This window comes from Caretta caretta, chromosome 1 (genome assembly GCF_965140235.1).
Source record: "Caretta caretta isolate rCarCar2 chromosome 1, rCarCar1.hap1, whole genome shotgun sequence".
Lineage (NCBI taxonomy): Eukaryota > Metazoa > Chordata > Testudines > Cheloniidae > Caretta > Caretta caretta.
The window spans coordinates 218,564,901-218,583,180 of NC_134206.1; the positions used below are offsets into that span (position 1 = coordinate 218,564,901).

Below are 18,280 nucleotides of genomic sequence, written 5' to 3' on the forward strand. Positions count from 1 at the left end.
CCAGTGGTCATGGACTTACCCGCCCCTCCACCACTGTCCCTGCCTTACCCAGTGTTGTGGCTGTCACACTCCATGAGAAGGTTCTGGATTCTTCTACACACAGGCAGTGGACGTACCTGCAGCTCCTGCACAAGTCCACCCGGAAGTCTGGGGATTTAGCCAGGGATACTTGGATCTGAGCGAGTGACAGAGGTAGGCAAGTGATTAGCGCAGCCTTGGAAAGCCCAGCTTCTGGATGCATGGACTGCTACATCGGGCATGCTGCCACGTGTCGTGCCGGGGCACTCACCTGGATGCACTGCCTCAGGTAGTTGAAGACGGTGGCCTTTAGGGTGAAGGTCTCTCCCCGGACCAGAGAGTATGGCAGCGTCACATCCACGAAGAAGGGCTGGAATGTCACAAGGCTTGTGGTTGAGGCGAGTCCAAAGCCCAGCCTGGCCATGCAGAACATCCCGGCTTTCCACTCGGTGATGGTGTCAGGCACCGTAACTGGGATGTCCCTGTTTCCAGTGGGACTGAGAGGGGGAGAGCCATCACATAAAGCAATTTAACCCACCACCCTACAATGGGGAAAAAGCAGGGTCCCAGGCTTAGTGTGTGCAGTCGCAATCCTGATATTATGGAGCAGCCAGTAACCCTAATCTCTAGTCCATTGGCTCTAGTCCATTGATATTAGCCCTCCCTAGGAATGAAAAAGAGATGGAAAGAGACTTTGTACTGGGCCATCTTTGGGCCATCCCCCAGGCCAGGACAGTTCCCTACAGTCTGTTCTCCAAGGCTTTGTCCAGGGCTCGTTTTAAATGTCCTCAGTGACGGAGCTTCCATCCCCTCCCTTGAGGAGACTCTGCTATAGTCCAGCAGACCCTCATTGTTAGAAAGGTTTCCTGGCACACTCCAGATTTGTAGGTTCCAACCCAAAGATACTGGGAGTGGGAGCCACACTTTGAATTCAGCTGGGAGTGTCTACCGAGTTGAGAACTTGGTGTTGAACCAAGTAGAGGATGTGCACTGAGTGGGGATGCTTGGTCTTGAACCAAAAGCAGTGTTTTTCTGTGCTAAGCGCGGTAAGAGCTGAACCCTGCTCCCCAAGTTCTGAGCTGGATTTTGGTTTGGCACATTACAAATATAGGGTTCAGCTACAAAATTCAGACCCAAGTGGGGGGAATTCAGGCCCCTCTCCACAAAGATCTTTGGGGAATCTTTGGATTTGGGCTTTTGCTTCCTCTGCAGTGGGTCTAATCATGTGATCCACACTCAGCAAACCCTTCTGTTTCAAAGAGAAAGACCAAAGGAGACAACCCCTTGCTCTGGTACAAAAATAGGTGTTTAGTGTCAGTATAAATACATTTGATCTACTCTCAAGAGTCAACAGTGACTCCTTTGCTACATCTGGTATATGGATAGAAGGGACCTGCCATGAGAGTTATGAGCAATGTGTCTTGCTTGACTAAGGACAACAAAGGGGTGATAACTGTCTGTGATCATGGAGGTGTGTAAAGACCAGATAGGTTCAGGAGGCTACAGAGAGATTATGTAGGAGGAAATGTGATAGAAACTGAGCAAAGCAAGAGATTCTGGATGTAGATCAGGAAATATTCCCTAACACTTAGGATCTACTGATTGGGAGAAAACTTCCCCAAATGGAGCAGTGGAAACTCCATTGCTTGAATCACCATCAACCAGGACTAGACAATGCCCTGGAGAATGTGTTGTGAGAACTAACCTGTACTGGCTGGGACAATGGAGGGACTGGTAAATCTTTTCCATTTGGGGTTTTTAGAATTCCTAGGTCTGGCTTTTAATACAAACACTGGGGAGAAATCACCCAGACTTAACAAGAAAGGGCACAGTTTCCCTTCAGCCCCCATGGCATTCATCCAGCTGCCAATACCTACCCGACAGAGATCAAATCCCAGAGCCAGGTTTCAGGGAAATACTGGCGAACTCTCCCTGGGATAGCGGGTTCTGGAGGAGCCCCTGAAACAAAGAATACAGATTTCCCGTCAGGATTTGGGCAGGTTAGCCCCCTCAGCCACAGACTGTCCAGCACTGGGACGGCCAGTTCAGCTGGCTGAGGGAGGGTGCCAGGGCTGATACTCTGTGAGTGAGGGGTTAGTCTGACACTGGAGATGGAAGATTCAGGACAAAGCCACACTTGGTCCTGGGGACTGGCCCTCCATTAGTCTCTACGCAATGCCCCCAAAAGGATTATATGGCCTGTTACTTGGAGCTGCTTCTGACTCTTTAAGTGCCAAAGCTGAGAAGGAGCCCTGCCCCTCACTGACAAGTGGGTGGGTGCTGCACCCATTAGGGGCAGTGGGTGTTCCCAGCATGGGGCACATGGTGAGAGATAGCTGGCAGCTAGGCTGTGCCTGGGACCTGGAAAGAAGAGCCTGGCAGAGGGATGCACTTGGGATTGGGCTGGGGTGATGGAAGCTCCTATGGGAAAGGAGGGGAAATGGGGAAAGGAAAGCAGCATTGTCCTAGGGAGGCTAGGGCCTTGGGGAAAGGGGAGAACGGGAGGCCTCCGCAGGGTGGCCTTAGTAGTGGTTGCTTATGCTGTGCCTACCCAACAGCACCAGGGCACTGTCGGTGCGGCTAGGCTTTCCTCCCTTCATGCTGGGGGAACTGCAAGTGCCACGGTGATCCTCTGGTGGGCCCCGCTGCCTCAATGCACAGCCAGTCACATCACTGCTCTCCTGCCATTGGCAGCCTACTGTGTTTGAATTGTGGGCCTGATCCAAAGGCCACTGAAGTGTCACCGGGGCCTTAACGCAGTGTCCCAGATGCACTAGGGAGGGAACATGGAGACAAATCCACCCAACCCTAATCTCCACCTCTTGGCATCACGCTTCTCCATAGTGCTCCCCCCACAATGGATCTGTGGTTTAAGTTTGTCCTAGGTCAACGGGATCTGTGCTCAATCTGTCTTGGTTCTGGATGGCTCTTTTGCTGGGAGTTGACTGCTGGGATGTCCCCCCCCCCTCCATCCCAGACTGCTGAAGGAGCAGAAAGAAAAAAAAGCAAAAGAGAAAGGAAAAAGGGAGAGTGAAGGATCTGTTTAGCAGCTTGGAGAAGAGGAAGGAAATACTGAAAAGAAAGAGCAGAGACAGACAGCCATGAAATATTTGAAGAAGCCAGAAGATTTAGAGAGTGCAAAGTGAATAGCTACAAAGGAAATCACTGTTACCTTGGCCAGAGAGGGCAAAGTTTTGAGAATAGTTTGATAGCAACTCAGAAGATCAGGTAAACTTAATTATAATTATAAATTATAACACTTTGCATTGCTCAGCACCAAGGGGCTCAAAGCACTTTGCAACAATGATTTAAGTCTTATAATCCCACTGTGAGGCAGCGCAGTATCATTATGCCCCTTTTACAGATGGGGAAACTGAGGCACACAGAGGGAGTGACTTGCTCAGGGCAACACAGCAGGCCAGTGGCACAGATGCGAAGAGAACCCAGGTCTCAGAACTCCCTGTGCTGAGGACTAAGCACTGGGCAACTTCCACTTCCGGATTTTGGCCTCAGCCCTGGTTTTCTCTCAGTATCCATTGGCCAGGCAGAGGCAGGGATACCCATCCAGCAGCTGGAGGGAGGGAATAAATAAAGCTTACCCAGGATGCTGATGGGCCTTAGTGGGGGTGCTGTTGGCCTGTTGTCCACTGGATAATAGCACTGAGTCCGCTTCTTTATCATGAGATTGGAAAAGATTTTCAGGCCTATGCTCTGTTACGAAGAAAAAGAGAGCAGCAGCTGCAAGATGGCAAGGCTAGATTAATTAATAACAGTGATCTAATCTGAGCTGATGGGATCAGCCTTGTGTCCAGGGTGGTACGGGGCTGCTCTGCCCCAGGAGGGGATACGCCTCAGACTCCTGTTCCCTCCTTGTGCTGGGAGGGCGGCACATCACTGCATCTCTTTTTGGGGTGCAGTTTACTTCCCCGTAGGTCCTTTGTGGCTGTTCAGAGGTCTGAGCCTCATTGTCCGTGATTCCCCTGCATGGCCTCGTAGGATCATGGCACAGCCCTGCCTGCTGTGACAAATCTATGAGCACCTGGGGCTGCATTGCACATAATGGGAGAGCGCCCTGTACTGAGTCACCCAGACAATCTCCTGAAGGTCCCATTTGATTCTCAGCCCCAAGCACTGACTGAAGTCACCTGCCCAATGTGGTGGCACTGCCAAGGAGTGCTGGGTTCTACTGCCACCGCTCAGAGGTGCCCACCTCGCCTGCCCTGCCCCAGCCAGCGAGCGTTACTGCCTGGCTATTGGTTGGGAAGGAGTAAAGGGGATAACACTTATCCCTGGAGGAAAATGATCTAGAAATCGGGAGCGTCTTGTAATGATGAATTCTAGGAGCTTGTGGCACAGTCTCCCCAAGGGATGAGGTGGAAACCACACACCACTTGGGACACTAAAGCTAAGACTGGACAAAGCACAGGGGAATAAACTGCAGAGAGTCAACCTGTTGGGGGAGGGCACTTTCCCACTGGCTTGTGTTTTCCCAGGTGCCATTTCCATGCAGATTCCAGGAAAGGATCAGAGACAATTACCCTGAAGAGGTTAAAGACATCCGGCTGATAGGGATACCAAGGCCTCCGTGACACCACTGGTAATAAAGGTGGAAGTCGCACACATAGATCTGGGTATTCCTCAACTTGGTAGGGGTACCCATGGCGGTGTATGAAAGGGAATAACTCATAGACCTAGGGAAACCAACAGAATGGAAAGAACCAGGCAGGGAGGAGCAGGTATCTATCACCCTCACACCATCCCAGAGACAAATGTCCCACACTTGCCCCTCCCTAGCACAGAAACACCCTTCACCCCACAGCCCCAGCTTTCAACTCCAGCCCATTCCCCTGCAGACCTGCTGGTTCACAAGTCACTCCCCCTTTGTGTCTCCTCAATCCATCCCTGGTCCTTGGTGAGCATGACTCTGAGGGACAGACAGTCACTCACTGTGTGGTTGGTGAGCTCTTTCTCTGGCCTCATGAGGAGCACGCTCTTGTCCACTGCCCGGACTGCACACACCGAGCCGGAAGCTGCCTGAAGCTGGAGCTGGACTGTCGATCCTGGGAGAGTTTCTTTAGCTGAGAAGCCCATCTTCACCTTGATCAGCACATGGGGAAAGCAAGCAACAGTGGAAGAGAAAAAGAGATGTTACCTTTATGGGCCTTCCCACCCCTCCATCTCCACCCCTTCTTTTTCTCATCCCCACTCGCCAACGGCAAACACCCTCTCCAGCTCTTTCCTCTGTTCACTCACTCTCTGTGCCTCTGCTCTGTCTGGCAGTGGGGCCAGTGGATCTTTCCTTTCAGCCCTACCCAGTGTTTTGGTTGGGAAGACATGGTGGCTGGGTCTTTTTAGTGGAGCTCACCCAGACCTTTGGTCTTCTAACTCTGCCCCAAGGCTAGGCACAGCTAGCAGAGCACTGCTCAGTGCATGGAGACAGCAGCTGATTCCCACTTCACACTCTGAACTGTCCCACAGAGGCCTCCTCCCCCCAGGATTCACTGACTCCCTTCGACGCAGATTCTGTGGGCCCCAAAAGCCATCTCTGACAGCAAGAGATCGCTGGGACAGGCAAAGCAGTGATAAGTCCAGGGGTAAATGGCATTACAGCACTGGACAACTGACCACATGCATCCTGGTGCCTCACTTTCCTCTGTGACAGCAGGTAGTGGCCATGGCTGGATGAAGGAAACCAGACTTGATGATCCAGCGCTGTGGAAGGTGGGATACTGCATTAGGCAGACTTATGGTCTGATCTGGTATAGGAAAAGGAGTGAGACCAGACTAGATGAAGCTGGTGCCTTGCCCACTCTAAATACTCTCATGCAGACCAGTCACTGTGGAAGCTCTGTGCCCCTGGGACCTGCATTTTCACACAATGCTTGCACCCATTTTCTCCTCTCTGAAGACTCTGGGGCTCCGGTTTACCCAAGGTGCACCAATCCCTCCCGGCTCTTCCTCCTCAGCACCACCCCCAGTTTTCCCCTCAGTTGCAAGCCTCACCTGGTTTTTGAAGCACATGGCAACATCAAACTGGATGCTGTCGGCTGCCACTCCTTTGCTGGGGAAGATGGCGTACACCACTAATGAAGGGGTGGGCGTGAAGTCAGAGGTGAAGGTCAGAGGGATGGAGAAGGAGCCTTTCAGTGCTTGATGGAAAGAGAAAAAGTGTTACCATCACAACTCCACCAAGATCTCCTCCTATCCCCTCTGCCTCCCTGAATGTCTAACGCACCCTTCCTTGTGGTATTGAAGCATCTCCCACTATCCTTCCACTTTCTTTTCCATGTCCTCCTCTCTGCTCTATCCTTCCCTCAATCCTTTTCAGTCTCTCCTCCCTTCTCTCCCTCCCTACTCCATCATTCCATCCTCAATTTCCTTTGTCCCAGAGGCTATGATTTCTTCCCACAAGCCTCTCATCTATTGCCCATGTGTTATAACTCAGCCATGGAACCAGGTTACTCAGAACCAAGGGAGATTTTAAGGGAAACCTATGACCATTGGCCTCCAGGAGCCCTTTAGGAACTCCACCCTCTAAATCAGCCCTGGGACCAAGTGTCAGAACTCACTGCTCAGTTTCCCAATCCGTATGTTCTTCTGGCCCCTGACGACAATCCCGACTTTCCCAGTGACCTAAGAGAGGAGAAAAACTAGATGAATTTGCATGCTGTTATCCTCAGAATGCAATCAACCCCACCCCATGCACCCAAGTATAGCACACAGGTTGCACCCTTGATGGAACTGAGGCTCTAAGATAAGGGTCTTTTCACCTCTAGGATACTGGCTGATTCAGGGAGACCAGGGAATGGGATGAGGAGTCTTCCCCCCCAAGGGAACCAGTTATGAGTTGACCCCAGGTCAGGGGCAACGGATGGATGATGAGTGTGTCAACGGATCAGGGTGTGGGAGATGGGGTCTTTCACCTCCAGAGAACAGACTCTAATCAAGCCTGGATGAACAGTGACCAGAAGTCATTCCCACTGGGTGGCTTTTTGGCAGCCTGTCTAAAAGGAATGAGGGGTTCTCAGTCCAGTTCCTAGTGAGAGAAGCGTGTGCATCAGAAAAACCCACCATCCCTATTGACGCTGAGTGGCCTACTGTTGGCAGCCTCAGCAGAGGCCAAGGATGGAATAAACCACACAGACTGAACTCCTCTCTCACCCATGGAGATGTCCCTAGGGCCCAGCTGAGGGTCATGTTGTGGAGAAGTTTGAACTGCCACTCCACATACAGCACCCAGAGTGCCTGCCCATCTGGCACTTTCCCTCAGTGTGAAATTAAGCGACAGCTACAGTGTTTCCCTGTAGGCTTCAGCTCAGCATCCCACCCCAATGTGGGCTGCTCTCCCCTTCCCCATTCATGATTATCCCTCCACTGTGACTCACATAGTAGGTGAAATCCATGCAGCTGGCTCCTTCTCCCAGGTCCTTCCGGCTGAGGGCAAATGTAACCTGGACATTCTGCTTCAGCCCGCAGGGCAGCGTTCCCGGCAGTGGGTGTATCTTCAGGAAGCTCTTGGTTGTGACATGGAATGGCTGCAGGTACTGGTAAGTGTTCACATAACCAACGTTGATCTTCCCAGGTTCCTGCACCAGATCCTCCAGTTTGAATCTTCCCTAGGATAAGGTCACAGACACACAGAAATTAGGGATGAAGACCTGTACAGTCACATTTTATCTCCTCCTTCTCCCCAACCCACACCAAGGCAGTCTATGCTCTAGGCCATTGTTCGTGACCAGCTATAAATGTCTCAAGAGATAGGGCTTCCACCACTTCCCTTGGGAAAGGCTATTCCTAATAAGCCAGAGCCGTGTAGGGAGCCCAGGACTGGAATAGCAGAGGGGCTGCAGGGGCAAGACTCGGGGGTGTTGGCTGGGCTGTTTGGTTCCAGGTCTTCACGTTCATGAACACAAGTGTTGAATCTTCTGGACTTACCTCCAAAGAGACCGACGAGCTATTCCAGGCAGTTGTGTCCATGTTGAATGAAGCTCTCCCAGTGCCATCTGTGATGTATGTTTTGTTAAACCGTCGCCCCATGTAGCTTATCACGAGGTAAACTTTTGCGCTTTTCATAATATCCCCAAGATGATCCTGTAGTTTAATCTGGTTGCACCACAGAGGGACATAAAAACTAAGATCTCTCATCTCCTTTAGTGTCCTACGCATCCGGCCCATGATTAATGCACCTCCAGAGCACTGATTGCAAACTAGCCCTAGAGCAGGGGCACTGGCTGGCTCAGGGGAATTGGAGCTGGCTCTTTTCACCTCTAGGGCACTGGTTCCAGTCTGAAGCCATGTCAGGCAAAAGGGATATTAAGCTTTCCTACCTCTAAAGCCAAGTATTCAGTATCAGCCAAGCTGAGAGTGGTTGAAAATTGTCCACCCTCAGCTATATGGTGGCCTGTGTGAAAAGAGTTGGTGGGGGTCAGTCCAGTTCCTATTGGACAGGGGTCCAATTACATCTGCTAATGGCATTAATTAACCCCTTTGATTGACTCTCAGCAGAAATCAGAGGTGAAACTACCTAAGAAAACTGGGGAAGGAGGGTGGATGTGGTGTGAAAATGCCCAACTCTTGCAGAGTGCAGAGAGCAAAAAGAGCACTGGAAAACCTTGGGGTGAGGGGACATGTCCCCCACAGGTGGCTGTACCTCGAACAGATGCTGAATGAACTTCTCTGCCAGCCTAGTGGGAGTACATCTAAAGCAAGACTAAGGCCCATTGACACGGGGGAGAGGGAGGGAAGCTGTATACATAGTGGGGACAAAGAGATCTTGTCAGCTCTCCACCAGGTGTTGGTTCAGCACAATTTATCAGCCACTAAATTCACTTGCAAACTAGGGGAAGGGAAGAGATGGGGAGAATCACCTTCCCTCTGTAGGGGACTCCAGGGATGTAGTAATCATCCAGCTTCTCAAAAGTGGCAGTCCCAGCTGTCCTGGAGATGAGGAATTGGCCAGAGGCATTGATTTGCACCCCTAAGTGAAAGGGAGAGAGGGTGGGGTGAGGGATGAAAGCTAGTGAAGCTGGCACCAGGGAATGACTCCACCTAGAGAATGGCCCCTGGTTATCCAGCCTTTGTTTGATTTCATTTCATTATTCCTGTAACCCCCAGTGGGAACCTGCTAAACAGTTCCTGCTTGGCATCTGTACCCTTCAGAGACACAGAGACTGTTAGCATGGCATGTTTCCCCAGAGTTGTCAAACGCACCTCTGTAAAATCACTCCCTACATTCACAGCTACTCCCAACCCCATTGTGAAGCAACACTGCCTCAGAGCAGAGATCTCTGCAGGACACACGCAGCCCAGAAAGCTCTCTGGCTCTCCTGATGCCTTGACGCAGCGCTCTGAAAGGAATGGACAAAAAGAGGGATGAAGAGCTCCTGATCCCCTCCCACGCCATTGGTGTGACCAGTCTGGAAATACCTTCCATCTCGGCCCCTTCCCTGTACCATGTGGTTCCACGTGTCTCATGCATCTGTGCTCACCTGTGCCGTCTTCCACCAGAGAGGCGTCTGCACTGAGCTTGCTGTCATACTCGTAGGAGGTGAGGTTAAAGACTGCCATGCTCACAGAAGTGGAGAAGCAGCCCCTGCTGGTGGTCTGGAAGTGGAAAGGGAGCATGCATTAGCTGTGCCTGAGTGGAGGGACAGTGGAGACAGGAAGGAGTTACTGGGCTACACAAGCTTTGTGCAACTATTTCCCATGCTACCGAATGGGCAGTGCTGCTGCCCTCTCCTGTCCCTCCCTTTCCCTGACACCTCTGTCTCCACAGTGCTCCCTTCCTACCCACTTACCCTCTCCGATCTGGCTAACCAGCTCACCTGGCCACTGTACTCCTCACAGATATCTGTGCCAAAGTGTCTTGGGGGCCGCTTGGATCGCCAAGCTTTCTGACACAGGGTCACTCGGACGGTGCCCTGCACTGCTCTCCCATAGGTGTACCTGTGAGGGGCAGGGCAGAGGAGAAAGAAAACCAGGAGAGAAACACTAAGGAAAGAGAGAAATATCGTAGAGTGTGGGGTGGCATGCGCACTGTGCTCCTCTATGGGTGCCTCCCTCCTCAGGATCTCAAACACTCACAAATGAAACCTCCACTGTGAGGGAGGTCAGTACCAGTATCCCCATGTGACAGTCTCTTCTTCAGAGCTTTGCCCAGTTTGATTTCAAATAACCTAAGCTGGGGCTTCCACACTTCTGAGTGGGGGGATGATGTCACAGTCTAGCAAATCAGTGATAAGAATGTTTCCCCATAACGCAGCCTGAAATTTACCCCTTCGCTCCTGGCTCTCCCCATTCAGTGTCTTCTTGAACATTTTCTCCGCTCTGTGGAGTTTACACCATCCAAGTAGCAGTAGAGCATTCGCTCATCCTCCTTCCCCACCCTCCCCCACCCCCGCATTAGCCATTGCTAACAGTTGTGGCTCCAGTGAAATCCACCCACTCTGCCTATGAAGCAAATACGGTCAGCAGAGTTTAAGCAATGAGAAGTGGTGTGTTCTTCCCAAAAGTGATGGTGCGTGTTCCTTCGCGTCAAGAAGGGTCTCTCCAGCCTGGTATGTGTACCTCACCCTACCCCAGCTCTTTTCAGGTGGGCATGTGTATCTTCCAAGGAGACAGTCTCTCCAGCCTAGCACAGGGCTCCCCTCTCTGAGCGAGAGCCACTCTCTAGCTGGATTTATGTAGATCTTCCACAGGGAAAGACAATGGCTTGGATCTTGCATTACCCAGTGAATCTCTTGGTATCTGAAGAGGAACCCAACGTTTGCCCCTTCTCCTTTCCCATTTCTTTCCTTTGATGGATTCAGGGGAAGGGCAGGGGCTTGGGGAAGGGGTGCGTGACCACTGATTAGCAGCTCCCTCCCCGCAAAGCAGCCTCCTCACCTGCCACACACGTGGAGCGGGAAGGTTTTATCCAATGCATAAATCTGAGTTGGCCCCTCAAAGAAAACCTCAAATTTTGGCAGCACTAGAAGGAAAAGCCAGAGAGAGCAGGTGAAGAGCAGGCTGCCAGGATATAGGCTCAGGGAGGGGTCTCACAAGAGAACAGGGTGTGTGGGTGTATAGGGGGGGTGTAGGCCAGGAGTGAATGAACAAGGGGAGGAGTGTATCCTATAGGTCACTGCTGGGATCCCTCAATGAAATGGTGTTGGAGGAATTTCCAGCACTGCTGTCATACTATTCCAGCCCAAGTATTAACTAGGCATCTTGGTGAAGTGACATTTCAACTTGTCCTGACTGTGATTCCCGCATCACCCCATCAGGTGCGATCCTCCCCAGGTGTGGACTCCTCCACTGGCATGTGATTAATCTTGGCTCTCAGATGGTATATGATCATTAACCCACTACTCGGACGAAAATGTTTTGCCGTCACATTTTTTTGGACCATTAGAAACCCGATTGATTGATAGGAGTTTCCTCTCCTCAGATCTCTCCCCTCCACGTTTCATCATACCATACTCCTCAACACTAAAGGTACTGGAAGCTTTTGTGCTGGCCACGTTGATGGTGTAAGTCCCCAGGGAAGGTTCATCAGCTAACTGGAAGGAGAGATCCACAATGCCCTGCCTCGGTCGCACATCCAGCCATTGACCAATCCGGTTACGGTTGGGGTCCTGCTCTCAGAGAGAAAAAAAGGCAGCCACCATTAGCACTGGCCCTACTTCCTTATTTAGAAAGGCTGCGGCCAGAACCGTCTAACAATTCTAGCTACTTTTGCTCCTTAAGTTCTAAAATGGTCCGAGTTGTCAAACTCATAAAGTTTTAAGTCTACTAGCTTCTCTTTCTCGTCAAGGCCTATCCAACCGCAGGTCATAACCCAAAAATCTCTTCAGGTTCCACGTTTCTAGATCCCAGAACCCACAAAGTTATAAAGGTTTTCGTTTCTTTGCCCATTAAGTCCTAAAGAGGCCGAAAATAAAGTTCTACCTTATTGTTGCCCTCAAATTTTAAAGAGCCTGGACCTTATACTATATGAAGTTTTAAATGCTGGAGTCTTCAAAGCTTCAGAACTCTGTTCCATAGTATAGCTTAAAAGGAGACTATAAAGGGTCCTGACTTCTAGAACCTCCCCTTTTATCTAGGAATGAAATTCAAGAATCAACATAGGTTGCTTGAAGCTCTAGAACCTGCCCATTCATAAAAGATTGATCATGAGGTTTTGGGATGTCTGCTGTGAAAAGTGACTGGACAAAACACACACACACAACCCTGTCCAAAGGGAATATCTTTAACATAATGCTCAAATTATCTCTGTATGTATCCTGGAGCATCCATCACCATAGCATCTAGGTGTTATGAGATACCCACCTGGAGTTCTATCACAGAGTACTGAAAAATAAATAGACAGCAGTATTAGAAAATAGAATGACCCAGCAGACAGATATGTAAAAGATGCCATTGTCACCTAGCTAGTTACACATGCTGCAGCAGCATTGCCACCCCCAAAAGTTAAAAAATTAGTCCAGCCCTCCCCCCAAAAAATCACGAGATCAACTTTAAAATTCATGAGATATTAAAAAATAATAATAAATGTTGGGTTCTTTTTCTTTGGCTTCTGGTTTCTGAGCCTTTGGTGTGCACATGCTTCACATTGTCAAGCTTTTCCCTGCAACGAGGAGGGCTAGAAACTTACTTTTTTAAAACAAAATGAAAGCTGATGTTCTCCTACAATATCATTCCAGCAACTGAGGCTTTGAGAGAAGCACTCAGAGACCACGAGACTCACAATAAAATCATGAGTGTTGGCAACACAGCATCAGTAATGGGAGAGAACACCTGGCTCTGAAATCACTGGCCTCACAGGGAAGGGTTATAGTGGGTCTTTACTCTTCCAGCCACTAGTGAAGGGAAGCAGTTACAGGATTAAAAACACAGGAGCAGGTGCGAATTACTGGTTTTGGATCCGATTTCTCACTGCCTTGCGCCATCATTTACACCTGTGCAAAATGCGTATTCATGTGGAAATGACTACAAAGGATGCAAAGGACTACACAATGTGCAAGGCACAGGAGATTCAGGCTCTATCTGTATGTATGAATGAGCATGTGATAGCAGCCTTGAGTGGGTGGCTCAAAAAGGAAATTTACTCCTTTTCGGATCTGTGTTTGTACAGAACCTAGCACAATGGGATCCTGCCCCATGACAATAATACAAATAAATATTAGTAATGTCGTTAGCAGAAACAGAAGGAACTCTCCTTGAGCTCAGGTGATAGAAGCCAGAGCTGCAAGGCAAGAATTCTAGTCCCAGCTTGCTGTGCATGTGATTTGTGGCTGTAGTCTGCAGATGCTTACACAGGCTGGCATGTCCTCTTTGGTAGGGGATTGTGGTGCAGATCTCTGGACTATCCCTCAACCAGCCAGAAAAGGAGCTGGGATACACTTAATAGAGAATTGGTATTTCTGAACCACCTGCTGGGGAGTGGCCATGTAGTGATTTAGACAGCACTGGGCCTCAGCATTAGCAATCGGACACCAGCTCCCATCCAATTTTAATAACAGTTTAGCAACTGTTACCTTGAGGGGTAGGGCCTCTTAGACCTTGTCTACATTCATGGGGAAAGAGACAGACATGACTTGGAATTGCCAGGGACCAGGTGACTGGAGGGGGGTGAGGGATGTGGAGTCAGGAAACTTCCCTTTTTCCACTTGAATATGCCTTACTTTGCTGTTAAGGGGAACAAACTTCTCATTCAGAGTCAAAATCCGAAACTTCACTGAGGGGAGAAAAGAATATTGAAAGAAAAGTTATGAAGATGGAACACATTCAGAAATGGACTTCAGTCCTGCCCTGCAGCCCCCCTGCTATTCCAGTGCTGGGCTCTCCACCCAGTCCCGCCAATGCCCCTCAGTCCTGCCCTGCAGCCCCCTTGCTATTCCAGTGTTGGATTCCCCACCCAGCCCTGCCAATGCCCCTCAGTCCTGCCTTGCAGCCCCCCTTGCTATTCCAGTGCTGGGCTCCCCACCCAGCCCTGCCAATGCCCCTCAGTCCTGCCCTGCAGCCCCCCTGCTATTCCAGTGCTGGATTCCCCACCCAGCCCTGCCAATGACCCTTAGCCCTTCCCTGCAGCCCCCCTGCTATTCCAGTGCTGGGCTCCCCACCCAGCCCTGCCAATGCCCCTCAGTCCTGTCTTGCAGCCCCCCTGCTATTCCAGCCCTGGACTCCCCATCCAGCCCTGCCAGACCCCGGAAATTCTACCATTTGTACCCCACACCCAACATTTTTGTCCCACTTCCTCTGACAGGTTGCGAGGCTTATGGGTCGCAGGCTGTCTCTGTTATATTTTCTTCTCAGTGAAGCCTATAAACAGCTATAAGCTAAGCTCATGTGGAGGCCTCCAAGCTCCTCCATTTGGGAGGTGAATAAGACTGGGTTTTCCCCAATCCTTAGGCCCTTGCATGTCCTCATCTCCAACTTAATTCCTGCCTAGACCCTAGTGTTCCCCATCGCTCACTGTCTGTATCTCCAGACTTTGTTCCCTCACGCCCAGGCACCAGTGTGTTCCCTGGTGGTCCTGAGGCCCTGCACTGTGTCCTCCATCCTTGTGTGTCTGTCTCCCCACACTGTATGTCCTCCAGTGTGGTCTGTCCTCCCTCCCACCCATGTGCTCCTATCACATGCATGAGCCCCCCAAAAATCCCCCGGCCCCCACTGCCAATCACAGGGGCTGACCACACAGCTGATGCTTTGTGGCCAGAGTCCCCAGAAGAGGGTGGAGCTGCTCAGGCATGGATTGAGGAAGGACCAGCAAGCTCAAGCCTCCCGCCCACCTGCTCCCCACCTTTGCTTCTTCCAGCAAGCAATACGTACAGCAGCTGCCTCAGGCCTGTGGGGACAAATGCGGGGCAGCCCTGACCAAGCCTGGAGAGCTGCCAGGTGAGATACGCTCACAGCTCTCACCTTTCTGCCCTGGCGTGTAAATGGGTTTGTCCGTCTGGACGAAGGTGCTGTTGTCACCCCTGCGGATCAGGACCTTCTTCTCCTCCTTCACATTGAAGTAGCGGCCGTTGGAGATGGTCAGCTGGACGGTGCAAACCTCCTCCCGGCCCCCAGCGGGAGACGGGACCTGCACACGGAGAGAGGGAGCCATCGTTTGCTCGCTGGGGAGAACTGGGGGATGGGAAAGGAGCGCAGTGCATTCTCCCCTGTCCCAATGGCATCAAAGCAGACACTCTTCTCCCCTGCTCCCTGGCATCTTGCGTCCAACTAATTCCCTTCCTGCCAGGAAGGACACCTGCTACCGATGCAATCTGTTCTCTCAGCGGCCAGGCAGCTCCGTCTGCTGGAACAATGAATGGTGCCTTTGTTCTGCTCTTGGGTTTGGGCTGTGGAGCCCTGGCAGGTATGTGAACAGCAGAGATGTTAGCAAGAGGGGGGAAGGTGTTTGCCCTAGTGCAGGAGCAGCCTGTATGGTGGCCTGTGCACTGCCTGGTCTCACCAGTGTAATGAGTTGGGCGGGGCTCACTCCAATCCTTAGCAGGGCATCACAAATCAGCACTAACTGGTGTCCCTCACTGGCCATCTCTGTGTGGAGGTCAGTGACTGAATGGCTCATGGGGGCTGAAATCCCCCCTCACTCGTAGAGATGGTTTAGGACAGAGGCACATGGGTGGTGTACATGATATGTAGGAAGCACCATGCTGTGCCTACTCAGGGATAACCAGAGGACACCACTCCCCAGGGCTGCCGGTTCAGCACCTTTTAAGGCCAATAAATTCCATCAAGGGAGAAATCAGGGAGAGACAAGAACATAAGGCAAGACATTTGGAGAGGGAAATGAAGAAACACAGTGGGGAAAAGCCAAGATGGCCAGAGGTTCCCTAACAGGCAGCATGCCAGGGGAATGCTGCTGTTTCCAGGTCATGTATCTGGTACTTAGGGCAGCATGTCAGACACATTTTACCTCACCAGACAGGAGCTTTACGATGAAGCCACGCAGATAAATGCAGAAAAAGAGAAGAGACTATGCAGGCTGCCATTTACCTGGCTTTTTTCTGTCTCACTTTCCCTCCTCCTCCTTTCTCACCCTTCCGCATCAGTCTCATTTTTCTCATTCTCTATATCTTTTCCTTTCTCTCTCTCTGGTGAGCGAACCTACGATGTGACACAGCAGCCTGGGAGCCGTCAGCAATGGGAGCCTGGCTCGTCCCCGGGAGAGCTGCTCACCCAAAACTTGGAGCATTCCAAGATCCTGTTGTTCCGGATGACCCTTCGGAAGAGGACAAGGCTCCTGGACGCATGCACAAGAGTCAAGGCCACTCGAATGGGCTTCTCCACCCCTCTCAGGTCCAAGCACACTCTCTGGACAGATGGGAAGGTTAGTGCGGCTGGGATGACAATCAGGTATCTCCTGCAGGGGGCACAAAGAACAGAAGAACAATGCAGTTTATATTAGGAGGCTCACCCTCATGGGAACAAATGGGACTAATGCTATAGAATCCATGTGACAACTTTTATAGGGATGGGGGAATAGGGGTGACAACATCTATCAGATTGGCTGGGAGAGAGTGTAACAATGTCTATAGGATCAGGGAGTGGATTTGACAAATTCTGTAGGATCGTGAGGGGAACATGTGATAAATTCAATAATTTCAATGGGGAGCAAAAGCTGCCAATGGAAAGGAAACAGGATCTCGCCCTGATCGCTGCACCCATAGGTGCCGTTTTTATGAATTTCCGGAGGGTACTCAACCCCTATTCTGCCCCAGGCCCTGTTCCCACTCCACCCCTTCCCCTAAGTTCCCAACCCCGCCGCATCTCTTCCTACCCGCCCCTGCCCTGATCCACCCCCAAGTGTGCCCCACCCTCACTCCTCCCCCTCCCCCCAGTGCTTCCTGAATGCGGATGAACAGCTGATCCACAGCAGGCAGGAGCGCTGGGAGGGAGGGGGAGGTGCTGATCACCAGCTCTCTCCAGACTCCCAGGCTATGTGTTAACCACAAACCCACAGGCTGAAGTCCTGTGTTTATCCCTCAGGAAAGGCAGCTCCACCACCCTGGGACTTGATTCTGCCCTGGGGGCAGAGGGGAGTCTCCAGGCCCCATGCAGTCCATGGCCTCTCTGCTGAGACTGCCACCCAGGGCACCAATCAGTAACAGCGGTATTGCTGGGTTTACAATGCAGATCTCTCCCCTGCTCAGAGCAAGACTGAGAGTCACCAGCGCATGTCACACAGGGGCTACTGCTGTGTCCCTTTGGGGCACAGTACAGTAGCACAGGTGAGGGGCCTGCATAGCTCTCCTGGCATAGAGAAAAATCACCTCCACCTGGGACAAGGGAACCATCGCCAGTGGGGCCCCCTCCCTGGTGGATTCCTAGAAATCAGAGCTGGGGACAGCCCTGCTGGGCTTGACTGCAATGTTCAGGTCTGCATCTAGATCCAAACCAGCCAAAGTTCAGGGGACACTTAGACCTGGGGCCTTGGCTCTGCCCTTATAGAGATAAGGACCAGCTGTGTACTTCCAATCCAAACCAGTCCCAGAGCTCTGGGTCATTCCAATCTCAGGTCTGATTAGGACCCATCTCTAACATCTGGACTATTCTCCCAGGAGCCAGCTCGGGATTGTTCGGTCTATTCTGCAGGGCTTTGTCCAGTCCTAGTTCTCAATGTCCCAAGTTGCAATGCAATGTCTCATCCCTTCCCTGGAGAGATTCTTTCACAGTCTCACAGGCCCTGCTCTTGGGAAGTATCTTCTGGTCATCCAGACCCAAATCCTCCATCCCCCTTCCTTTGTTCAATGTCATCCCCTTTACTCCTTGGTCCTCCCCCCTCAAGCTGCCAACCCCTCACTCCTTGGTGTTGCAACTTACCATATACCCAGATGATCACCACATTTCTCAGATATATTTTAGTGGGGCTTTCTCAGGTTGGTAGGATTTGGTCCTATAAGATGGGGCTTGTAGGATTTTGCAAACCACCCCCAAGTCTGATAGGCATGGTTGCTGCCTCCCTCCTGTGACATCCTGGTCCCATTGAACCCCTCAATGTTACCTCTACTGATCAAGTATTTCAACATCTCTTACGGTTGTGCCACTGTCACCATGGTGTAGAACACGCAGCTAAGGATGATGGGAGCCCACATCTTCATGGGAGACCCGTGGGGAGCACAGGGAGGTGGAGTGTCTCAGGACGGAGGCCAGGAGAGAAGGGAGGCTGGTGATGAAGCTTGTTCTCTCACTCGGAGAACTCCAGCCCTCCCGTGTTCTGCTGTTTCTCCCTGGGGACGGGCAAGCGGAACAAGAGTCCAAGGGATCACCTGTC

At 51.3% G+C, this 18,280-nt stretch overlaps 1 protein-coding gene across 1 annotated transcript in view; it reads right to left on the bottom strand.

Moving 5' to 3' along the window:
* LOC125623365 (alpha-2-macroglobulin-like protein 1) overlaps window positions 1-11,666 on the bottom strand; it is a 21,857-nt gene extending 10,191 nt beyond the window's left edge. Inside the window, 15 exon segments of the mRNA XM_048822583.2 lie at window positions 49-175; window positions 290-515; window positions 1,896-1,977; window positions 3,618-3,729; window positions 4,557-4,709; window positions 4,966-5,115; window positions 6,022-6,167; window positions 6,588-6,651; window positions 7,404-7,634; window positions 7,954-8,121; window positions 8,886-8,995; window positions 9,507-9,621; window positions 9,843-9,963; window positions 10,903-10,987; window positions 11,474-11,666. Of these exon segments, the coding sequence (XP_048678540.2) occupies window positions 49-175; window positions 290-515; window positions 1,896-1,977; window positions 3,618-3,729; window positions 4,557-4,709; window positions 4,966-5,115; window positions 6,022-6,167; window positions 6,588-6,651; window positions 7,404-7,634; window positions 7,954-8,121; window positions 8,886-8,995; window positions 9,507-9,621; window positions 9,843-9,963; window positions 10,903-10,987; window positions 11,474-11,666 (2,083 nt within the window).
* Between the last annotated feature and the right edge of the window lie 6,614 nt (window positions 11,667-18,280).